At 43.3% G+C, this 26,868-nt stretch overlaps 1 protein-coding gene across 1 annotated transcript; it reads left to right on the top strand.

The window, feature by feature from the left end:
- Positions 1-20,858: 20,858 nt before the first annotated feature.
- LOC139749544 (uncharacterized) lies at positions 20,859-24,541 on the top strand. The gene is made up of 3 exons (XM_071663533.1): positions 20,859-21,112; positions 23,486-23,713; positions 23,845-24,541. The coding sequence occupies exons 1-3, from the start codon at positions 21,007-21,009 to the stop codon at positions 24,165-24,167; spliced, it is 657 nt and encodes a 218-aa protein (XP_071519634.1). The 5' UTR covers positions 20,859-21,006; the 3' UTR covers positions 24,168-24,541.
- The last annotated feature ends 2,327 nt before the right edge of the window (positions 24,542-26,868 follow it).

Here is a 26,868-nt window from a genome sequence, read left to right as displayed (position 1 = left end):
GGAGAATGGCTGACTCCCTTGGTGCGTCCGTAATTATGTTTCTAAGACTCCATTGCACAGGTCAGGTCAAAGGTCAGGACATGTTAAGTAAGGGTCGTACTCAAGGGTCGTATACCGTCGTGCGCAAGGGTCGTATACCGTCGTACTCAAGGGTCGTATACCGTCGTGCTCAAGGGTCGCACCGTCGTGCTAAAGGGTCGTATACCGTCGTGCTCAAGGTTCGTATACCGTCGTGCTCAAGGGTCGTACCGCCGTATTCAAGGGTCGTACCATTATATTCAAGGGTTGTACCGTCGTACCTGGGTTGTACCGTCGTACCTGGGTCGTACCTGCGTCGTACCGTCGTACCTGCGTCGTACCGTCGTACCTGGGTTGTACCGTCGTACCTCGGGTGTACCGTCGTACCTAGGTTGTACCGTCGTACCTGGGTTGTACCGTCGTACCTGGGTTGTACCGTCGTACCTGGGTCGTACCGTCGTGACTGGGTTGTACCGTCGTACCTGGGGTGTACCGTCGTACCTGGGTTGTACCGTCGTACCTGGGTCGTACCGTCGTGCCTGGGTTGTACCGTCGTACCTGGGTCGTACCGTCGTGACTGGGTTGTACCGTCGTACCTGGGTCGTACCGTCGTGACTGGGTTGTACCGTCGTACCTGGGGTGTACCGTCGTACCTGGGTTGTACCGTCGTACCTGGGTTGTACCGTCGTACCTGGGTTGTACCGTCGTACCTGGGTTGTACCGTCGTGCCTGGGCTGTACCGTCGTACCTGGGTTGTACCGTCGTACCTGGTTGTACCGTCGTACCTGGGTCGTACCGTCGTGCCTGGGTTGTACCGTCGTACCTGGGTTGTACCGTCGTACCTGGGTTGTACCGTCGTACCTGGGTTGTACCGTCGTGCCTGGGTTGTACCGTCGTGCCTGGGTTGTACCGTCGTACCTGGGTTGTACCTGTCGTACCTGGGTCTTACGTCGTGACTGGTCGTACCGTCGTGCCTGGTTGTACCGTCGTACTCATGGGTTGTACCGTCGTACCTGGGTCGTACCGTCGTGCCTGGGTTGTACCGTCGTACCTGGGTTGTACCGTCGTACCTGGGTTGTAACCCTGCTTGTACCGGTCACAGCAGCTGATAATGAAGTTAGTGTTGAGGGAGGAGAGATCAGGGCCAGAGATGAACACTGACAACACTGTTCAGTATCTGATGATCAGTATATCAGACTGACAACACTGCCTCAGTATGTGATACTCAGTACACAACACTGACAACACTGCCCCAGTATCTGGCGATCAGTATACAACACTGACAACACTGTTCAGTATCTGATAGTCAATATACAACACTGACAACACTGACTCAGTATCTGGCGATCAGTATATTACACTGACAACACTGTCTCAGTACCTGGTGACTAATATATTACACTGAGGGTCAGCATACAACAATGACAACACTGCCTCAGTTTCTGGCGATCAGTATACCACACTGACAACACTGACTCAATATCTGGCGGTCAGAATACTACACTGACAACACTGCCTCAGTATGTGATACTCAGTACACAACAATGACAACACTGCCTCAGTATCTGGCGATCAGTATACAACACTGACAAAGTTCAGTATCTGATGGTCAGTATACCACACTGACAACACTGCCTCAGTATCTGGCGATCAGTATACAACACTGACAAAGTTCAGTATCTGATGGTCAGTATACCACACTGACAACACTGCCTCAGTATCTGGCGATTAGTATACAACACTGACAACACTGTTCAGTATCTGATAGTCAATATAGAACACTGACAACACTGTCTCAGTATCTGGCGATCAGTATACTACACTGACAACACTGACTCTGTATCTGGCGGTCAGAATGCTACACTGACAACACCGCCTCTTTCTCCAGTGGTCAGAATCACAACGCATAATAAGCAACAATAACCCGGGCTCCCGTGGTGAATTGTTATGATTAATGAAAATACCAGTTTTTGCTGACCATCTCTTGTTCCCAGGTACACCAACCCCTGGGTACACACACACACACACACACACACACACACACACACACACACACATATATATTCCTATGAGTCCACGGGGAAAATGAAACGCGAAATGTTCCCAAGTGCACTTTCGTGTAATAATCACATCATCAGAGGAGACACAAGAGAGAAATATAACAGTCAGTTGATATACATCGAAGAGACGAAGCTAGGACGCCATTTGGTAAACATGCCAAATGGCGTCCTAGCTTCGTCTCTTCGATGTATATCAACTGACTGTTATATTTCTCTCTTGTGTCTCCTCTGATGATGTGATTATTACACGAAAGTGCACTTGGGAACTTTTCGCGTTTCATTTTCCCCGTGGACTCATAGGAATATCTTGATCACGCGCAAAACTGTGATCCTTTCCAATATATATATATATATATATATATATATATATATATATATATATATATCCCTGGGGATAGGGGATTAAGAATACTTCCCACATATTCCCTGCGTGTCGTAGAAGGCGACTAAAAGGGGAGGGAGCGGGAGGCTGGAAATCCTCCCCTCACGTTTTTTTTTTCCAAAAGAAGGTACAGAGAGGTGGGCCAGGTGAGGATATTCCACAAAGGCCCAGTCCTCTGTTCTTAACGCCACCTCGCTAACGCGGGAAATTGCGAATGGTTTGAAAGAAAAAAAAAAAAAAAAAAAAAATATATATATATATATATATATATATATATATATATATATATATATATATATATATATATATATATATATGGCCGCCAACTGAAGGTATACATCTCAGAGCAGCGGAATCATATAACGCTATACCCATGCTTTGGCAGCAGGGTACGAGTGAATGGAAAGAAAGTCGGGTTCGAACCCCGCGTGGAATCCGGACCCCCGAGAGTCCGGACTAATTTTAGAGCTGGTGTCTGTCGTGGGCATCCATGTTTACTAAGATGAATTACCTCCTGCCTGGCCAAGTCATGTGTGTTCCCTACTCACAACAATGTTTACTGGGGGAGGAAGGAAGGAGGGGAAGAAAATGAGGCGTTCTATTCAGGGTTGTAGTTATTATTTTTTTTAGGATTTAGGTCCGCATAGCCTATTTAGATTCAGGCCCCAGAGTTCCTTAAAAATCCATGTCCGCAGTTCCTTTAGGATTCAGGTCTGATGTTCCTTTAGCATTCAAGTCTGCAGTTCCTTTAGGATTCAAGTCTGCAGTTCCTTTAGGATTCATGTCTAGTTCCTTTAAGATTCAAGTCTGCTGTTCCATTAGTATTCAGATGTGTAGTCTGTAGTATCCATAAAAATCCTTGAGGGATTTATTTTTTCTTTCAATTAAATGAAATTGCTTAAATATATGCAGGGTTCGGATCCCAAACAACTCATGAAGTAAACGACTTTAAGGGACGAGGTACAAGTAACAATGTTATCAGTGTAGTTAATATCTTATATAAGATAATGACAGATATATTCTGGCTTTATATGTATATATATATATATATATATATATATATATATATATATATATATATATATATATATATATATATCTTTCTTTCAAACTATTCGCCATTTCCCGCATTAGCGAGGTAGCGTTAAGAACACAGGACTGGGCCTTTAAGGGAATATCCTCACCTGGCCGAATTCTCTGTTCCTTCTTTTGGAAAATTAAAAAAAAAACAAAAAAAAAACGAGAGGGGAGGATTTCCAGCCCCCCGCTCCCTCCCCTTTTAGTCGCCTTCTACGACACGCAGGGAATACGTGGGAAGTATTCTTAATCCCCTATCCCAGGGATAATATATATATATATATATATATATATATATATATATATATATATATATATATATATATATATATATATATATATACATCAGTTATAACACACTAGAATGATTCTGGTGACTTAAATGTCTACATGTGTCATCAAACATGTAACCAAGAACCGTTCAGTGGAGGTTGACACGGTCATCACCACTTGAGATTACCGTAGACAACATGCCTCGCTGAGTGACGGGCTGGTACAGCACATGACAGCCAGGGGGGGGGGGGGGGGCTTACTGGTGTTTGCATCCTCCCCTCCACCTCCACCTCGTGGTGCCAAGTGAGGGGTACCAGGGGAGTGACACCAGGTGAGTGGGAGCAGGTGAGAGGAGGTGGGTGGACTGGGGAATCTGTGTCCCCACCGTGGGAGTCTGTGTGTCCCCACGGTGGGAGTCTGTGTCTCCACCATGGCAGTCTGTGTGTCCCCACCGTGGGAGTCTGTGTGTCCCCACCGTGGGAGTCTGTGTCTCCACCATGGCAGTCTGTGTCTCCACCATGGCAGTCTGTCTCTCCACCATGGCAGTCTGTGTCTCCACCATGGCAGTCTGTCTCTCCACCATGGCAGTCTGTGTCCCCACCATGGCAGTCTGTGTCTCCACCATGGCAGTCTGTGTCCCCACCATGGCAGTCTGTGTCTCCATCATGGGAGTCTGTGTCCCCCCACCGTGGGAGACTGTGTCCCCACCATGGCAGTCTGTGTCTCCACCATGGCAGTCTGTGTCTCCACCATGGGAGAACCAAAGAACACTAATGTGGGGCTCACGTGTATGTCGTCCTCTTCAACAAAACAAGTTTCAACATAGCGATCTTGCTCTGATCAACTCTGCCAGACTTTGTAACATAGCCAACGTTTTCCTTCATGATGAGTTAACTTCTCTCTCTCTCTCTCTCTCTCTCTCTCTCTCTCTCTCTCTCTCTCTCTCTCTCTCTCTCTCTCTCTCTCTCTCCAACACGAAAATCCTTCTTCACTAGTTACGAGCCTTCGCCATTGGAACATAAAGACTCGAAATCGCAAGACGTGCATTATCATAGTTCATTCCCCTTTTTGAGCAGAGATGGCGAATCTTCCTTGCGTCTTGCTCATCCACTCTGCCACCAGTCGAACTCGTATACCAATTTCTTAACCCCCCCCCCACTCCACGCTATCAGTGATTAACTAAGAAACAACATCTATATCATTTCTGACGGGAGTTTACCTAATACTGAGGTGAGACGTATGCTACTCGAGTCTGGAGAGTTAATTGGTGAGTCTGGAAAAATATTTGGAGAGTCTTAAAAGTATCTAGGAAGTATGGAAAGACATCTGACGGGTCTGGAAAGGAATATGGCAAGTTTGAAAGGTATTCAGCGAGTCTGGAGAAGTATCTGCTAGGTCTGAAAAGGTGTTTAATGACCCTGGAAAGTTACCTAATTAACCCAAAAAGGTATATGGTAACTCTACCAAAGATATTTGACGAGTTTACAACGGTATTTGGCGAGTTTGGAAAAGTATTCGGCAAGTCTAGAAAATAATTTGGCGACTCTGGTATTGAGCGAGCCTGGAAAGGCGTTTGGCGAGTCTGGAAAGCACACATGAGGGGAGTCTGGAAAGGTATTAATGCTATGGAGCACAGTGTTCGCACCTGTCTTCATAGATTCTGTGATAAGATCTGCTCCATTTAGCTTGGCTATTGATGGCGAAGCGTTCATCTGAACGTGAAAGGAATCTGGTGCTGGGGTATCAAGGGGGTGTGTGTCTCTCTCATATGGCTGACGAGGTGTCTGATCAACTAAATCAACAGGAGAGAAATGAGAAACATGAATCAGTTTCTTCAGGATGGACTACGGTTCGTTACAGGCCAACAGATCGCCTGTTAGGTTTGTTCCATACACAGGCAAGTAGACCTTCTCTTACCTGTGTGTTCGTTTGTGCAGTCCTATACATCCTTTGTTACGTTTGCTTCATGACAAGGTAAGTAGGTCCTCTGTTCAATGTTTATCCTGTTTACAGGCTTGTGAGTCTTCTGTTTGCACTCTGTTCCATGTTTATCCTGTCTACAGGCCAGTGAGTCTGCTGTTATTTTTTTTTCTGTGCATGGGGCAATATGTTTTCCATATTCGTTTGCTACATAGACAAACCAGTGTACTTTCTGTCCCCTGTTTCTTCTCTAAACAGGTCAATAGGTCTTCTATTATCTGTGACCCTTGTGCACAGGCCAATAGGTATTCTTTGCTAGTTTATAAATAAAGTAATTGGTTTTCTATTACCTTTTTTATCTATGAAAAGGCCAATAGGTTTGCTGTCATATGTATGTACGGGTTCATAGGTCTTCTGTTATGTTTGGTCTACGTACAGACCAGTAGTAACTGTTCATTCTGACAGATCAAGATTCAATTTGCAACGTTTGGACAGCTGTCTTATCCAGGAGAATACGTCACAGTAGCGTCTCCGTAGCTTCGAACGGGGTTATACACAAAGCTGTTGGATCAGTGTGTGGCGTGGCGCCCCCACCAGCACCTCCCTGCTTCTCTGGCGAGGTTATTCTTCAGTGAGAATGTGGTCTGCTTCCACTGCCTTCCTCCTACGTTTGTCCAAGCCTCTGCGGATAGATGGCCCCTCTTCCTGTGTGGAGAAACGTTCTGCTTGTTCTACGTTTACTGCTTCGGTCATTTCGTTGCTCCTTACGTCATTTCTGTGTTCTCATGTCATTCTTTCCCCGCCTCTACTCACGTCACCCTCGCATGTCCTACTGAATCCTCCACGTGGGATTCTGTACACCACACATCTCTTCTGTGCATCCTTCCGTCTCCTATTTTCTTTAAGGATATTTCCGATCACTGTGGAGGCGCCGTTGAGAAATCTCATATTAACACTTGCTCCTCTTTAGCTTTCGGAACCCGCCAAAATTATTTTCTTTTCTCCTCTTCACGCCTCTCGTTCTCCTCTGCTCCTCCCTAGGACTCTTCATCATGCCGTGTCCTTCAGTATCACAAACATGACACCAACATCGTGACGTTCTTATGTGAAGGCGTTCATGATCCTCTTCAGCAACTCCTCATGAAATTCCGTGGCTGCATATCCTCAGTGGCCACAGCAAGAAACCCGACACTGCGTCGGATCTGATCCAGCTGTCGTGATACTATCATGTCAAGGGGAAGGCGGGTCTGATCCTTTCTCTCTCTGTTTGTGTGGTACGTGGGAGAGGGTTTGACACTTCCGTTGTCCCGTACCTTACCCTTGTATATATGTACCATGTCCTTATACACACACACACACACACACACACACACACACACACACACACACACACACACACACACACATACCAGCCTCTAAGCCAGGTACCCATTTATCGACCAGCCCCGTGAGAAGGAGGATGAACACCTAGGATTGTCAATTGGTCGACTACCTCGCCCAGAATTCAAACCCATGCAGACCCAACCCCGGGCAAGCTTACTAACCGTTACACCACAGATCCCATGTGTGTGTGTGTGTGTGTGTGTGTGTGTGTGTGTGTGGACAAACGTAACAAGGGTTTTACACACTCATTCATCGTTCATTAAACATACCAAAAGCAAACACAAATAAACCGTACACTTTAAACCTATTTTTTTCAATATGAGAATGTATTGCGTAACAAAATCAACCGAAAGTGGCGAAAACTTTATACACTAGAATGAAATAACCAATGTATATATATATATATATATATATATATATATATATATATATATATATATATATATATATATATATATATATATATATATATATATATATCCCCTGGGGATAGGGGAGAAAGAATACTTCCCACGTATTCCCTGCATGTCGTAGAAGGCGACTAAAAGGGGAGGGAGCAGGTGGCTGGAAATCCTCCCCTCTCTTGTTTTTTTTAATTTTCCAAAAGAAGGAACAGATAAGGGGTCAGGTGAGGATATTTCCCTCTAAGGCCCAGTTCTCTGTTCTTAACGCTACCTCGCTAACACGGAAAATGGCAAATAGTATGAAAAAAAAAAAAAAAAAATATATATATATATATATATATATATATATATATATATATATATATATATATGTGTGTGTGTGTGTGTGTGTGTGTGTGTGTGTGTGTGTGTGTGTGTTAGCTGAAAAACCTTTTTATTCTAAAACTGAAAGAAAAGATATTCAAACACTTCTATACTTCAAATGATCATGGAAAATATATCACAATGTACTAATATACTGACACATACCCAGTAAAGACCATTGAAATGATCAGATAATATTCTTAAATTGACTTCATTTAGCAGCGGAATTAAGGATCATAAAGATAATCAAACGATATTCTAACCACAGATTTGTATTCACCATGAAAAATACTCCTTGTAACGAGATTTCACAGGAAATCTACATTTCTGAGATTCATTATCATATATGTTTCATAAGCAGATATAAGCGCTCATGAATGAATTACATGATGTCCTATTTTTTCTTTTTTTTGATGTATTTAGCAAAGGAGTAGGATGCTCCCATTATCGAAATATGAATGTATGATGTATTAGGAGCAAGTCTACCAACCACGGTACAGCATAGTGACAAGATGAGAAGAGATGTGACTCTCTCTCTCTCTCTCTCTCTCTCTCTCTCTCTCTCTCTCTCTCTCTATCTATCTATCTATCTATCTATCTATCTCTCTCTCTCTCTCTTTGATCACAGATCTCACATCGCTTTAAGTGTGTCTCGCTGATAAAGAGATTAGAGATTACTGAAGTGATCACAGGGCAATAATATCAACCCATCATTTTATTCATAAAGGTGTCAGACTGGTCTTCACACACACACACACACACACACACACACACAATCTCTCTCTCTCTCTCTCTCTCTCTCTCTCTCTCTCTCAGAGAGAGAGAGAGAGAGAGCTGACTAATTTCCGACAGGATCATGATTAACCTCAACATGATCACAACACATTTCATTTTACAACTGATTTTAATTCCTTATACATACATGCAAGTGGCCGTGGGGGGGGGGGGGGGGGGGGGGGGGGGGGGGGGGGGTCAACCAACATAGTTTGCATAATCATGGTATAGAGGTCTATGTCAACTGTCGGGGTGGTTAAGACCGTCAACATCAAGTTATAACAACCAGTTATATCATTACCTATAACACCTCCCTTGGGGCGTTCAAGATGGTTGTAAGACAAACCATTCTCTCCCATCATACATATATGATCCTTCCAAACTTTCATCATGAAGTGTATAACCAGAAATTGAAATGAATGTGAAACAGCGAAATTGACAACGAAATGTTGCTGAAGTTAGTGAACAAAAAAAGGGTCATCTTCATTCAAAGAACTTGTTACTTCAAAGGAGTCTACATTTCCCAGCAACTAAAAGTAGCGCAGCCTTGGGCTGCAGGAGTCTTTATAAAAATGTCCCCCTAGGAAACATGGAGACTATCATAGAAATTGGTCTTCGGTTGATTACATATATATATATATATATATATATATATATATATGTATATATATATATATATATATATATATATATATATATATATATATATATATATATATATATATATGTATATATATATATATATATATATATATATATATATATATATATATATATATATATATATATATATATATATCTTTCTTTCTTTCAAACTATTCGCCATTTCCCGCATTAGCGAGGTAGCGTTAAGAACAGAGGACTGGGCCTTTGAGGGAATATCCTCACCTGGCCCAGTTCGCTGTTCCTTCTTTTGGAAAAAAAAAAAAAAAACGAGAGGGGAGGATTTCCAGCCCCCCCGCTCCCTCCCCTTTTAGTCGCCTTCTACGACACGCAGGGAATACGTGGGAAGTATTCTTAATCCCCTATCCCCAGGGATATATATATATATATATATATATATATATATATATATATATATATATATATATATATATATATATATATATATCTTTTCTTTCTTTCAAACTATTCGCCATTTCCCGCGTTAGCGACGTAGCGTTAAGAAGAGAGGACTGGGCCTTTGAGGGAATATCCTCACCTGGCCCCCTTCTCTGTTCCTTCTTTTGGAAAATTAAAAACAAAAAAAATGATGAGAGGGGAGGATTTCCAGTCCCAGGCTCCCTCCCCTTTTAGTTGCCTTCCACGACACGCAGGGAACACGTGGGAAGTATTCTTTCTCCCCTATCCCCAGGGATATATATATATATATATATATATATATATATATATATATATATATATATATATATATATATGGCAACCTTTTCCCTCTCTCTCTCTAACGCAAACTGTGTATAAAAAAAAAGATATATATTACAGTGGAGGTTAGATAGGAATGAGAGACTAATTGCCAAATGATATAAATTTAGCCATTAGCGTCCCCGGGACCGAAACCATTCTTTTATCTCAAAATTTAATGTGAAAACCAGGTACCTGATACAGAGTAATCTATTCTGTATATTGCTCTTGCTGCCTGTATGCTGGCGTGCGTATTTGTTTGTGGCCATGTGGATATATTTTTGTTTGTAGTTTGTAACTATTTATATATATATATATATATATATATATATATATATATATATATATATATATATATATATATATATATATATATGATCATATATATATATATATATATATATATATATATATATATATATATATATATATATATATATATATATATGACAGTCCATACGTGTGTGTGTGTGTGTGTGTGTGTGTGTGTGTGTGTGTGTGTGAAGAACGTACATATACCGTGTATACACATACTGAAAAACAACCGTCATATATTCATACGTATGTTATCAATTGTGCAAGTCGGTTCACTGGTCACCATACACGATCAGGCAAGGTGGTGTTGTGAGGGGGAATGTATATATCTCTCCCCCCTCCCTTCCCCCCCCCCCCCCCATTCTGTACAACAGGGGTCCCGTTCGAGAGGAGAGGAATGTATACGTTATACTGTGGCTTCAACGTTTTTTTTTTTTCTGTTGTTGTACATTGTACCTTTTCCTGTAGATATGCGGTGAACAACGTGCAAATGCAATCTCTCTCTCTCTCTCTCTCTCTCTCTCTCTCTCTCTCTCTCTCTCTCTCTCTCTCTCTCTCTCTCTCTCTCCTATATATACATATATATATATATATATACACTCAAACACGGCGAGTTGAATTGAAAGCTTGAGAATAAATTAAGAGTTATTAATGAGTGCTTTAATGCACGGAAGGTACAGGACATTAAGCGGCAAACATGCAAAGAATCTTGCACTCGAGCTAATGGATTTTTAAATTTCATGAATCAGCTCCAGAAAATGGAGAGATATTTTAAGCGAGGGACCAAAATGACATGTTTGCCAAAAGGGGGGGGGCGAGGGGGGCGGGGGGGGGGGGGGGGGGTGTAGGTCATGAAGTCCATTTGTATATTTTTTCTCTACGTGTCGTTACGCAATGGCGTAAAGCCCTGCATCACCGTAAGAAAGGAATTCTTTCTCGCTTTGTGAACTGCAAGGGTCGTTAAAAGGGCTGTTATAATCAAGTTATGTAATCGCCAGTCGAAATAACTAGAATGTCCTCTCTGGGTGTGTGTGTGTGTGTGTGTGTGTGTGTGCGTGTTTACGTATAGGTGTAAATATATGGTACATAATTACAAGGTTAAGAGACGAGGCAACGGGAGTGTCAAACTGCCTCTCCTCGTAATATGCAAACAACAATTATCTCAGATAGCAATTATCACTATATCTATGGTCTTGTCCGGTGACAACTGTCAACTACAGAGGGTTATGAGATGCCACATGTCGCTTGTACCCCAGCGTGGCCAGGATGGACGCCATTACCACTTAAAATGAGATAGGTAAACACTAGACTACCATTTTCAGTGAGCCACTTGCCACAGGAAAAGTTCCGGACGAACGGAAGTGTGCCAATGTAACACCGATAATAATAAAAACAAAAAAGGTAATAAGTCACTTCCTGGAAATTATCGTTCGTTTAGCTTAAGGTCTGTAGATAGAAAACTTAATGGAAACCATCATTCGAGACAGAATTGTAAACCATTTAGAGAACCATCACTTAATAAACGAGTCTCAACGCGGTTTGCGATGAAATCGCTCATGTTGGACGAATCTGCTTGATTTCTTAATGATATAATCAAGTTGATGTTATCTTTCTAAACTTTCAAAAAGAATTCGATAAGGTTCCGCATCAAAGATTACGAGCATAAATTACGTCACACGGTATTGATTACCTTGTACTTCAGTAGATGGGAAACTGGTTGTCTGGCTGTAAACAAGGAGTGAGTGAGTGATGGTCGAACCTCAGAATGGTTGGACGTAACAAGTGGCGTGCCTCAAGGATCAGTCTTGGGACCGGTTCTCTTTCTCATATATATTAATGATGTTCATAATGGGCGACAATGCAAGGTATCAAAATTCGCTGATGAAATACATCAAAACAAATGAACCTGAACGTCTACAGCTTCAAACAGATAGAGACACACGGGCGAGCTGGCCTCGTAAGTGGCCAATGAATTTTGTAAGTGCAAAGTTTTACACATTGGTAGAAAGAAATGAAAAGGCAAGCTACAGAGTAAATTCTGTTGAACTGCGGACGTAAGATAAGGAAAAAGACATGGGTGTAATAACCTCTGGTGACGTAACACCAAGTAAGCAGTACGTACAGAAGCAGTGGAAACACAGAACAAAATTCTTGGTTGCAAAGGTATAGCCTTCATATTTACGTACAAAGAAATCCTCCTCACTCATTACAGTTCATTGGTTCGTCCCCATCTTGAACACTGTGTTCAGTCTTGGTCAACCTACATTAAAAAAAAAAGACAGAGAGACAGAACAGAGATAGAAAAGCATCGAACAACCAAGATGACTCCCGGACTGAGAAACAAATCCTACGACATGAGATTATACGATTTGAATCTATTCAGCTTAGAAAAAAAAAGTTTAAAAGGCGATCTAGTAAAATTATTCAAAATATTCAAATACTCTGATAATCTGCATCTGTCAATTAACCTAAGACTTGATTCCTCTGATTCTAACTCGTGGACAAACGATTTACTTCGAAGGAAGCGAAGTAATTTTTCTTTAACAGAATTGATAACATATAGAACGACTTGCCAATAGTTGAGTTGGTGAAAGCAGTACAATAGTTACGTTCATGAACAGACTTGAAAGATATTTCAGTTGAAGTCCACGACTTTCATTATTTGCGTCTTCATAGTCAAAATAACAAACTGCAGGTTATTCACTTTGAATTACCTGTATACCTTCTGACATTGACCGTACTCATCTGTGTGTTTCTCATGTTTTCCAACACCACAACCAGCCTCGTAAAGGATCCAGTGGTCTGTTGCTGTGTGTGTGTGTGTGTGTGTGTGTATATATATATATATATATATATATATATATATATATATATATATATATATATATATATATATATATATATATATAGATAGATATGTAAGATAATATGTGTATTACCTGACGAGACAAACTGCTGTATGTATTCCACACTCCCCCCCCTCCTCACTGTATTGATGGCCCCCCCCCGGCTCATACTGCTCCAGCCGGCGTTAATTACCTTTGTATACCTGACTCTCCCATGTGTGTGTGTGTGTGTGTGTGTGTGTATGTGTGTGTGTTCTATTGTGTGTGTGGCGGCATCTGTGATGGGCTCTCCCTGGGAGAGTGATGAGCTATCATGGTCCGGAGCCACCTGCTACTCTCACTCCCCTCTTACTCTCTCTCTCTCTCTCTCTCCTTTATGTGTGTGTGTGTGAGTGTGTGTGTGTGTGAGTGTATATATTTATATATATATATATATATATATATATATATATATATATATATATATATATATATATATATGGGAAGCGGAAGTGGATCATAGGGTGTGGGAGGGGGCGAAAATCCTGGGAGCCTTGAAGAATGTGTGGAAGTCGAGAACATTATCTCGGAAAGCAAAAATGGGTATGTTTGAAGGAATAGTGGTTCCAACAATGTTGTATGGTTGCGAGGCGTGGGCTATGGATAGAGTTGTGCGCAGGAGGATGGATGTGCTGGAAATGAGATGTTTGAGGACAATGTGTGGTGTGAGGTGGTTTGATCGAGTGAGTAACGTAAGGGTAAGAGAGATGTGTGGAAATAAAAAGAGCGTGGTTGAGAGAGCAGAAGAGGGTGTTTTGAAGTGGTTTGGGCACATGGAGAGGATGAGTGAGGAAAGATTGACCAAGAGGATATATGTGTCGGAGGTGGAGGGAACGAGGAGAAGAGGGAGACCAAATTGGAGGTGGAAAGATGGAGTGAAAAAGATTTTGTCTGATCGGGGCCTGAACATGCAGGAGGATGAAAGGAGGGCAAGGAATAGAGTGAATTGGAGCGATGTGGTATACCGGGGTTGACGTGCTGTCAGTGGATTGAATCAAAGCATGTGAAGCGTCTGGGGTAAACCATGGAAAGTTGTGTAGGTATGTATATTTGCGTGTGTGGACGTATGTATATACATGTGTATGGGGGGGGGTTGGGCCATTTCTTTCGTCTGTTTCCTTGCGCTACCTCGCAAACGCGGGAGACAGCGACAAAGTATAAAAATATATATATATATATATATATATATATATATATATATATATATATATATATATATATATATATATATATTGGAAAGGATCACAATTTTGCGAGAGATCAAGTAGGACTGGTCAGGAGTGATCAAGAGGACTGAGCCTTTGAGGGAATATCCTCATTTTGCCCCTTTCTCTGTTCCTTCTTTTGGAAACATAATACAGGAGGGGAGGATTCCCAGCCCCTATCCCCAGGGATAGATGGATATATATATAGATAGACAGATAGATAGATAGATAGATAGACAGATAGATAGATATAAAGAAAATTAGCATAAATTACATATAACTGATACAAAAAGACAGAGCTACATATGGCACATGATTCACTTAAAGTATTATAAACCTCATACTTAACGAAGACGTGTTATGGTGAAAAGTAACATATACAGAGGTTAATACTTAAGAGGAAATATACATCGGAGACATTACACGTGAGATATATATATGGTCAGATTGACCAAGAAAGTGTAGGACGAATAGATGAACGTGGAGAACAAATTGCGTGAACACCTTCGCGAAGTCTTATACAAAGGGAATGCAGACAGCGTCAAGGGAGGTTCACGTGTGAGCGTGGCTGGCGTGTATGCAGAAGAGAACATCGTATGCATGGAATGTGACGAATATACATGCGTATAGCCACACAGGGTGAACGACGAGAGAGGCTTGAGGATTGGAACGTGTACAGTAGATGAAGGGATACACACACACACACACACACACACACACACATACACACACACACACACACACACACACACACAGCACACACACACAACACACACACACACAGGCACGCTGAAATCATACGGCACACACAGAGGACGGAATCATACAAGATGTATGTATGAATGTCATGCATACATTGACGGAGGTTATACATTACCTGTGTAAGATTGTAGGGCATACATTGTGGAGGGGGATGGATGGAGGGGGAAGGAGGGGGAATGAGTCATACATGAATTGCGTATGACTGCAAGGGACATAAACATGGTGTCATGCATCAGTTATACATAATCATGAGGTGTACAGAGGAATGCATCACCAAGTGAATACAGAGATAGGGAGGCTTCACCTATACTGAGAGAGAGAGAGAGAGAGAGAGAGAGAGAGAGAGAGAGAGAGAGAGAGAGAGAGAGAGAGAGACTAACCCATATATTGAAGTTCACGTGACACTGATTTTGAATTAATTTTCACAAACAAACAAACGAATGCTTTCATCCTGTGCTGTGGACAGCGTCACACAAACACAAACTATAAAGGAAAAAACATTTTTCTCCTGGTTGAAACAACAAGGACACAATGAAACCTGGCTTTACACCTGGGAAATATAAAAAAAAAGCCAACATTGTTCCAGTCTATTATCTATTCAAACAAAATATAAGAGGAGTTAATTTACCTTCATTTAACAAATCCTTTTTTTTTTTCTTTTTCAGTAATGACAATGAAAGGGATTTTTTGATAATGTGTATTCATTGTGTTTTGACGTGTGTGTGTGTGTGTGTGTGTGTGTGTGTGTGTGTGTGTGTGTGTGTGTCTAATTAACTATGTGTACTGTACGGGGAGGGAGTTCTACACTTGGTGTGGCCCCATCTCTTGTACTGTACGGGGAGGGAGTTCTACACTTGGTGGGGCCCCATCTCTTGTACTGTACGGGGAGGGAGTTCTACACTTTGTGGGGCCCCATCTCTTGTACTGTACGGGGAGGGAGTTGTACACTTGGTGGGGCCCCATCTCTTGTACTGTACGGAGAGGGAGTTCTACACTTGGTGGGGTCCCATCTCTTGTACTGTACGGGGAGGGAGTTCTACACTTGGTGGGGCCCCATCTCTTGTACTGTACGGGGAGGGAGTTCTACACTCATGGGGCCCCATCTGTTGAACATTCTTAATTATCATACAACTTTTTTAAACTTCTGTACGCTGTCCTCATTTAAAATCTCGTCATTCAGTTTCTTCCACTCATCCACCGATAACATATATAAAGAAAACTTCTTTGATTCTTCTCAAACCAAATTCTTGATTAATGTCTTGTTTAGGCTTCTCCTTGTTCTATCTTTGCATCCTTCGAAGAACTGTTCACTCTTGACGTCATCAAACTAGTTTAAAAAAGGATTTGATTAACTCACACTGGACTCTCTCATACCGGAATTATATACGGCTTCTAAACCCTCACTGGAACTCAGCTCTCTTAATTCAGGTTCCATCTTTGTTGCCCTCCTCTGGACCTTCTCTATTAGTTCTTTGTGCTTCTTTACTTGCGGTGACCAAACGTGAGAAGCATATTCTAGTTTTGGCCTTATGAACAGCTGGCTGAATATTTCCTTATCCATATACTTGAAAGCTATTCTGACATTTGCCAGCCCAGCAGACAGGCAGACAGACAGACAGTTGGTCTCCTTAACTATTCTCCTAATGTGGGACTCTGGCCACAGGTTAAGGGCAGTGTTAACTGCAAAGTTTCTCTTACACAGAGAATCTTGAAACTTATGTATTCGGGTTGAATTTCATCAAACACGTATCAGACGCGCACTGAATCTAGCCAGTGTTTCCTAGTAATATGACGCCATCGCAAAACGGCAAAGGTCATAAAAGTAAATGCTAAAAATTACAGAGCTGTTAGTTTGTTGAGTGAACCTGGTAAGTTGTATGGGAGAGTGATGACTGACAGGGTGAAGACAAGTACAGAGCCTCAGAATGGAAATGAACAATGTGGTTTCAGGAGTGGAAGAGGATGTGTGGATCAAGTGTTTATTCTGAAGCATGTGTGTGAGAAATACTTAAAGAAACCTGACAGATTTGTATGTGGCATTTACGGACCTGGAGAAAACATGTGATAGGGTTGACAGAGATGCCTTGTGGAAGGTGTTAGGAATATAGAAGCAATGAAGTGTATTCATTAAGAGAGTAAGGTGCGTGCATGAGTTGGAAGAAAGGAGAATGAGTTGTTCCAAATGAAGATGGGTCTGCGAAAGAGCTGTGTGATGTCACCGTAGCTGGATAAGATGGTGAGGGAAGTAAATGCGAGGGTCTCGGAAAGAAAGGTTGATCTGCAGTCTGTTGGGGTTTGGGGAGCATAGGAGGCGAGTTATTTATCGCTTGCTGATGACACGGCGCTGGTGACATATTAGAGTGAGAAACTGCAGAAGTTGGTGACTGAGTTTGGAAGTGTGTGTGAAAAGGATAAAGTTGAGAGCAGATGTAAATAAAAGCAAGATTATGAAGTTGAGAGCGGTGAGTAAGACAGACAGGTTGGTTAGATTGCTGGTTTGCATGTAGAGAAGCTGGGAGCGAATGGAACCATGGAAGCTGAAATTAGCCACAGGGTGGGGGAGGGGGCGAAGGCCCTAGGTGTATTGGGGATTGTATCGAGAGAGAGGGCAAAGATGTTGTGGCGTAGACGAATGTGTCTGATGGTAAAGTAGTCCTAAGGGTGTTGTATGGATACGAGGCATAGACCATAAATCATAAAGTCCGGGTGAGGGGTAGTAGTGTGGGAAATAACATGCTTGGGGACAACATGCGGTGTGAGGTGGGTTAAATGATAAATGATACGATAAGAGAGAGAGAGAGAGAGAGAGAGAGAGAGAGAGAGAGAGAGAGAGAGAGAGAGAGAGAGAGAGAGAGAGAGAGAGAGAGAGAGAGAGAGAGAGAGGTGGTAATGACAGCAGTGTGGCTGAGAGAGCTTAAGAGTATATAACGAAATGGTACGAACATATGGAGAGGATGAGTGAGGAGAGGTTAACATGGTATACGAGGCAGAAGTGGTGGGGTCAAGGCAAACGGGGAGAGCAAAGTGGAGATGTAATTAAGGATGGAGTGAAAAATATTTTTAGGGATCGAGGCCTGATTATGCAGGAGGGTATAAGGCGTGCACGGGATAGAGTGAATTGGAACGTTGTGGTATACAGGGGTCGACGCACTGTCTATGGACTGAACCAGGGCATGTGAAGCGTCCCGATGTGGCCTTTCTTCGTCTGTTCCTGGCGCTCCACACTAACGAGGGAAGCACTGAACAAGTCTAAAAAGAAAAAAAATATCTATATATAAGTATACGTGTGTGTGTGTGTGTGTGTGTGTGTGTGTAACCTAAAACCAATTATATTTGTAACAGTATATTGAGTTGACGACTTGTCTACTACAGCAAGATATATATATATATATATATATATATATATATATATATATATATATATATATATATATATATATATATATATTTTTTTTTTTTTTTTTTCAAACTATTCGCCATTTCCCGCGTTAGCGAGGTAGCGTTAAGAACAGAGGACTGGGCCATTGAGGGAATATCCTCACCTGGCCCCCTTCTCTGTTCCTTCTTTTGGAAAATTAAAAAAAATTGAGAGGGGAGGATTTCCAGCCCCCCGCTCCCTCCCCTTTTAGTCGCCTTCTACGACACGCAGGGAATACGTGGGAAGTATATATATATATATATATATATATATATATATATATATATATATATATATATATATTTTTTTTTTTTTTTTTTTTTTCACACTATTCGCCATTTCCCGCGATAGCGAGGTAGCGTTAAGAAGTTATATCCTCACCTGGCCCTCTTCTCTGTTCCTTCTTTTGGAAAATTAAAAAAAAAAAAAAAAAAAACGAGAGGGGAGGATTTCCAGCCCCCCGCTCCCTTCCCTTTTAGTCGCCTTCTACGACATGCAGGGAATACGTGGGAAGTATTCTTTCTCCCCTATCCCCAGGGAATCTGTGGATCTGTCAGCGGATGGAACCATGGAAGCGGAAGTGGATCATAGGGTGGGGGAGGGGGCGAAAATTTTGGGAGCCTTGAAAAATGTGTGGAAGTCGAGAACATTATCTCGGAAAGCAAAAATGGGTATGTTTGAGGGAATAGTGGTTCCAACAATGTTGTATGGTTGCGAGGCGTGGGCTATGGATAGAGATGTGCGCAGGAGGATGGATGTGCTGGAAATGAGATGTTTGAGGACAATGTGTGGTGTGAGGTGGTTTGATCGAGTAAGTAACGTAAGGGTAAGAGAGATGTGTGGAAATAAAAAGAGCGTGGTTGAGAGAGCAGAAGAGGGTGTTTTGAAATGGTTTGGGCACATGGAGAGAATGAGTGAGGAGAGATTGACCAAGAGGATATATGTGTCGGAGGTGGAGGGAACGAGGAGAAGAGGGAGACCAAATTGGAGGTGGAAAGATGGAGTGAAAAAGATTTTGTGTGATCGGGGCCTGAACATGCAGGAGGGTGAAAGGAGGGCAAGGAATAGAGTGAATTGGAGTCATGTGGTATACAGGGGTTGACGTGCTGTCAGTGGATTGAATCAAGGCATGTGAAGCGTCTGGGGTAACCATGGAAAGCTGTGTAGGTATGTATATTTGCGTGTGTGGACGTGTGTATGTACATGTGTATGGGGGGGGGGGTTGGGCCATTTCTTTCGTCTGTTTCCTTGCGCTACCTCGCAAACGCGGGAGACAGCGACAAAGTATAAAAAAAAAAAAAAAAAAAAAAAAAAAAAAAAAAAAAAAAAATATATATATATATATATATATATATATCTTGACTTATTTTCTCAGTCACAATCATCGTTCATATTTCGCTGCGACATCGGCTTAAACGACGGTACGACGACACGATTTAATAATATTTCTCCTTCAGGTCATGTTGAAGAGCGCTGAGCCGCGGGTGACGTCACGCGGGGAAAAGAACATTATTGGAACATTCACGACATCCGGCCGGATGGCTGACGACTCTCTGGTCTTCAACAAACCAAAACGCCTTATAGAAGCCAACGTGAGGATATTTCAATAATCTTTGGGGAGTGGAAACATGCGGTGTGGTATCAGGATTCCTTTTTTCCTACGTATTAAGTCCTGTTAACCTATAGTCGTGAGTTACGGCAAATTTTAAAGAGTTCGTCGCAGCAAAAAAGTGGAATTATGGTCCACAGGAAGTATTGTGAGAGCAAGCGTCCATGATGCTCGAGATTAAGACTCGCTTCGAAACAAAGGTGAAAAACCCTCGGCTCATAAATGCACAAAAGAAACTCGAAAACTATTTCACTTATTCCACACTGGGGAGGTGAGAGAGAGCCCCCTCTCCGCCCCCCGAGCGCCCCCATGTCTGTAAGTGTGATCCAGTGCGACACTAAGACAGAAGGTGGGGGGTTCCAACCCCTGTTTTGCCCAGGGTAACGAGTGGGATTGTCCTCAACACCCGGGAAGCTGTGGCTCGTTTTTCCTCCAGGATGACCGTTGGGGGTGAAGCAGCAAGAGGCGGCTTGGACGATCGTGAAGAGATGTTTGGAGGAGGATGGTGTTGAAGAAGAGGGGGGGATGGACGAGGGGAGATGGGTAGGGGGAGGATGGTGTTGAAGAAGAGGGATGGGAGGGGGGCACACACACACACACACATGCGTCTACGGAGCCTGAGCGTGGGTGTAGCACGGACATAAAAGACGGGAATGAGGGAGGGAGGTGTGTGGAAGGTGAAGCTTGAGACTCGAGCCAGAGCCCCAACTGCAACCAGCTCACGCGAAGGAACGGAACCCTCCAGAGAGACAGAGAGATGAGGACGTCGGTCATGTTGGCTCCCCTGCCGGTGGCGGTTATCCTGCTGGTGCTGGTGGTAACCCTGGTGCAATGTGACCCGAGGAAGGCCCGTCTGAGGAACAGTGAGTATACTGAGTATACCACAATACTGGTGGGTTTGCTTGGTATAGTTATGGCCGGTAAACTATTACAGTTGTTACCTGTGGAGTCGAGCGGTAAACTTGTGTTCCAGGTAGTCACTTGCCTTGTGCGGCAGTGTTCGTTCTCTTTTCCTCTATACTACGGATATTACTCCGGTTTCTGTTGTCCAGAACTGACATTTTGTTTGCCACTACTGTTAAGGTAGACTACGAAATATTCAGCAAGCCACGCCCTCAAGTGGTTACTGTGGGCGGCCGTAGGTAACCCAAGAGCGAAGGGGGCTGTTACGATATCTGTTTCTTTCCTTACACCGCTAAACTTTGGAAGTCTCCATCCCCCCTGTCCCTCTCCTCGCCTATCTATCACTTTAGCTGTCCTTTTTATATATATTTCTTTGAAGGGCTTGTCCGATGAGGGCCTTCGTCCCTGCACTGACTAAGGCCATCGACATAAAAAGAAAATGTGGATTTCAATGTGCAGTTATGGTGTGTGTGCCACTGCACCACAGTGGAACGCTGGTGGCGTTCTTACGGCACCAGATGGCGAGGTATACAGAGGAACACAATGGAACGGAAGCACACAACAGACCACTGGATGTTTGAGAGACCATTTGGTGGTAGTGGAAGAGATCAGAAGCAGGAGGAGGAATATTCTGGGAACATCATGTTATCTAGAGAGCCGCTGATAAAGTCAGGCGTGGACTTGTACCTCAACATTTGCTAAGTACTTTTTAACAGTGTCAAGTTGTGTTGTACTCAAGCCTGATGGTAGACAGCCAGGCTGAGTGATGAGAGAGAGAGAGAGAGAGAGAGAGAGAGAGAGAGAGAGAGAGAGAGAGAGAGAGAGAGAGAGAGAGAGAGAGAGAGAGAGAGATTACAGCTGCGTCAGCAGTAAAACCTTGGATGACATCCAATCTTATATAGGCGGCCATAAAACTTAGCCATCTATCTCGGAGGTTCTCAGGGAAATCATCTATCCAAAGACTTATACACACATACTCACTTGACGCCGCGCATACATCAACACGGAGGAAGGGCATACCGCATGTTGGCACGCTCCTGAAGGTCCTGTAAAGTCGAAAAATAATATGAATGACCGTGTGAAAAGTGTCTTCCGTTATATGATGTATAGCTCAACTTACTATGACAAATGGAAGCTGAAAGATGGACATATATATTTGCGATAACAGACTGTCATTGTGGGGGAAACCTGAGGGATGCTTTTAGGGAGGTGGGTCGGGGGGAAGGAGGAGGAGGTGGAGGAGGGGGAGAGGAATGTGTCTTTTTGGGGAGGTCAGAAAATGGATCGGGAGTGAGGGGATTGGAGGGAGTCAGGGGTCGAGAGTTGTAGGAACGGTCGTCATTGTGAGGGAGGGAAAGGTTTGATGGTTTCTCCAATACGTCTCGATATAATCTTTAGCCAGACTGTTCTTCTTTGGTAAGGGAGGGAGGGAGGAAGGAGGGAAGGAAAGAAGGTCTTCCCTAATGACTCGACATCTGCAGGGAAATTTAAGGTGATTCCCCAGGAAATAAGGAATTCATCTCTTGTTGAGGCAATTCGTTCTGGCCCTATTGATCCGGCGGGGGAGGAGGTGGTGGAGGTGGTGGAAGGGTGGTGAGAGAGGGGTCCCGGGGTCGGTCTTAGAACGGAAGTCAGCGACTCTGTCTGATCACCTCGGATGTGAGTTCGATATTAATGTGTTTTGCATTGTCCTGACCCAAAAATAACGGAAACTGGGACGATGATTTAAGGATTACGAATATAAATATCCTCCCCTCCACCCACACCCTCCACCCACACCCTCCACCCACACCCTCCACCCACACCCTCCACCCACACCCTCCACCCAATCATATCGTCTGGATCAGAAAGGTTTTCAAATCCACCAGACATTCGTCTTCGCCATTTACCTCTGAAATATTCTCAATGACTTTCCTGTTGATCTCGGATGCAACAATCAGCGTCATCATCAATCAGGAACATTTTGTGGCGATGCTTCTCTGGCTTCCCCTGTCATGTGAGGCTCTGATAACACGACATGGAAGCCAACCAGAGATTGCCTGATACACTTGATGAACTGATCTTGCTGTTTATATATAAACACTGCTGTTTGTTTCTCATGTATATATATATATATATATATATATATATATATATATATATGAACTCATTTATGTGCCTGTATGTCTCTATGTGTGTAGAGCCTCCTGTAAATAGTATCAAAAAGTTAGTTTCAAATCACTTTGGACTTGGAATCTCCTATAGTTTATCCCAGAGACCTAAGTACAATTCTCCCCGCCTTCCTGCCATCAGCACGTTGGTGAGTGGATAACCGCCTCACTGTACATCGCCAGGTTGGTGGAGCAAGAAGTCTGTGGCATCTCCACGACCCACGGCAGACCAGAGGATCTCCAGACACCTGGGAGCGGAGGGAACACTAGCCCTGCCTGGGGGCGTCCTGGAGGAGGCCGACTCGCTTCCCTCCACTGGAGAAGCAACGCTTGGCTCCGTCGACCCGTACGCTCCCCGCCTCGCTGACGCTTCCCAAGGCTCGGCGGACCTCCTCTTCCTCCCACGTCCAGGTAACTCAGAACCTTCCGTCGTCCAGTGCGACGCCCGTGCTGCTGACGAGTGATACGTTATCACGAGCCTGATATCATAACTCCCTCATGATGATAACCAGACCACCGAGCGTAACTCTCGACCGTTTCAGGGTTTGGAGATGATGGCGACGACGACGACCAAGATGAGGGTGGCGATGATGGAGCCGAAGTGATGTCTCTGGGCGAGATCTTCTCGCCCTACATCAGGAGCAGCCACCAGACATCTCCGTCAGGATGCAACCCCGCCCTGCCCGCTGCACTCAGCATCCTCTCCAGGCTCCACGCGCACCTCTCCGCCCATCATCATCCTCACGCACAAGCGATCCTCCTCGCACGCTTGCAGTCGCTGGCCTCCAAGCGACCAATCCCCGGCCACAACCTTCGCATGAACTCAGACCCAGCACTCACGTGGGCCAACCGATCCCAGCAGTGAACTGCCCGCCCCCTTCATGGTAGGGTCATGGAAACTGGTGGAGACTTTTGAGAAAACTTGAACGATCTTTACAACATTTCCTAATACGATGCTGAGTATTCCAGGCTGGATCCAAGTGTGTAGATGCGTTTGTCTATATACTGTGATGTTCTCTTGAATTATAATATATATATCTAATGCTGAAGTCATGATAGACGTGTGTCGCGTCCTTACGCATTGTTGTAGCCATGATGGTTAAGCTTAAGAGGGTAATCAATACTTGTAACAATTTAAGAAGACAGATGCGACACATTGCCATAGCATTTACCTTTGATTGAGTTACCCCTTCATCCTTATCAAATGCTAACCATATATAGAGAAATAAAGCTCTTAGAAAACGAGTCTCTTTTTGCGACATCTTTTATTCTTCGATGACTATAATTCTGATCTTAGGAATGAGATGGATATACCACTTGACAGTCTACGATACTAATCATTATTCCTTAGGGAAAAAAAAAAGACAAAAGACTACGGAGAAAGTAACATGTAATTCCATATTCATTCGAAACCTCAGATTCTTTTTCTGAGGGGAGACAGTCTTTGATAGATAAATTGTAACATTGCTTTAGCTACTCAGTCCTGTAAAAATCACCGGATCAACCTAAGGACAAACAAGTTAAACATAAATTAACTTACTTCGGGACAGGTGTTGGTATGTGAGCCACAGACACGTCTCCAAAGATATAGAAAAACAAAGACAATCGACATAGAGTGAGACTATTACTTTCTGATGTGCAGTAAATCACAGAAATCTTTATCAAAACCAGTACATTGCTTTCCTCACACGTTAAGTAACGTCTAGTTATAAGACTCGATGTCTTACAACAGGAAGTGCATCAAGTGTCCAAAAAATACGATTACAGTATGGTAGTGTCACCTGGCAGTGTCATCTGGTAGTGTCACCTGGTAGTTCACCTGGTAGTGTCACCTGGTAGTGTCACCTGGCAGTGTCACCTGGTAGTGTCACCTGGCAGTGTCACCTGGCAGTGTCACCTGGCAGTGTCACCTGGTAGTGTCACCTGGCAGTGTCACCTGGTAGTGTCACCTGGTAGTGTCACCTGGTAGTGTCACCTGGTAGTGTCACAGTGTCACCTGGTAGTGTCATCTGGTAGTGTCACCTGGTAGTGTCACCTGGTAGTGTCACCTGGCAGTGTCACCTGGTAGTGTCACCTGGCAGTGTCACCTGGCAGTGTCACCTGGCAGTGTCACCTGGCAGTGTCACCTGGTAGTGTCACCTGGCAGTGTCACCTGGTAGTGTCACCTGGTAGTGTCACCTGGCAGTGTCACCTGGTAGTGTCACCTGGCAGTGTCACCTGGCAGTGTCACCTGGCAGTGTCACCTGGCAGTGTCACCTGGTAGTGTCACCTGGCAGTGTCACCTGGTAGTGTCACCTGGTAGTGTCACCTGGCAGTGTCACCTGGTAGTGTCACCAGGTAGTTGGTAGTCAGCCATCGACCAGGTGTGGTATATTACCAATACTACCCGCTTGGGTCTCGCCAGGGGTTAGTGACGGCTGTGCTGGGGGCAATCACTTCACTAGGCTGTCAAGTGTCCTTCCTTTTGGCCCCAGGTAGCCGTCGTTTCTCTCTGCCTGACCCCACACACGTGTGCTGGGTGGGTCCTGGGGAGGGAGGTGGCTGCAGCTGCTGTTGCTGTTGGCTTTCACAGCCCACAACCGCACCATCTCTTACCATCTCACAACATACATATAACACTTAACAACAACACGTAACACACACACACACACACACACACACACACACGCGCGTGCGCGCGCGACTCGTGCTTCGTAACTCTACGCTGTCTTGCGGTGAGCCCTCCGCGCTAACCCTGCCCCTTTTTTCACACCAGCCTCGTCGTAAAGTATTCGCAAGTACGTAGTCCTAACGAACCAGGAAATGAGGGAGTGCACCAGTCATTACAGCAGACAGCACTGTAGGCTTGGATAACGTGAGCATCATAATTAGGTTCGAGCCAAAACGAGTGAGAGGAAGGAGACAAAGTAGCTTTTAACCCGCGAAACTGACGAACAACTGTTGCCTGCAAACCTATTCCTGCCATGGTTATGTGAGGTAGGATTAACCTTGCCTTAGGATCTCCCGATGTTGAACTATTTTGGAGTATTTTCTTTTATAATTCTTTGACAGTGAAAAAAGTAAAAGGTTACATGGCACTTGTTTTCGTAGTTTTGAAAAGTAGTTCCCATCTGAGTGATCAGGTTTGGTTTGTGTAGTATATTGCATGTTATTTTTACCATTTTTTTTTATCTTTTTATTCCAGACGATCTTTCACTGATTCAGTTCATTTTTTACTGACACGAACTAAAATTTCTTTTTTTATTAGGACGAAATTATAAACATATTCTATGGTATTTCATCCATCAGGATTTCCCCACACCTATCTTTATCCAACAGGAGGATCTCCTGCACTTATATGTAAATTCTTCTTTATAAGAAAAAAAATACAAAAAGACGAAGTACATATTACTCGTAATGCAAAATCTGATTTCATATTGTAAGAAAATATTGATACCCATAAATTCTAATATAATTTCTCCTACCCTGAGATTTTTCGAGACTGCTCACACATGTCTGGAAAATATATATATATATATATATATATATATATATATATATATATATATATATATATATATATATAT

This window comes from Panulirus ornatus, chromosome 7 (assembly GCF_036320965.1).
Source record: "Panulirus ornatus isolate Po-2019 chromosome 7, ASM3632096v1, whole genome shotgun sequence".
Taxonomy (NCBI): domain Eukaryota; kingdom Metazoa; phylum Arthropoda; class Malacostraca; order Decapoda; family Palinuridae; genus Panulirus; species Panulirus ornatus.
Note: the sequence above shows the minus strand (reverse complement) of the source record. Positions and strands in the feature narration are given on the sequence as shown.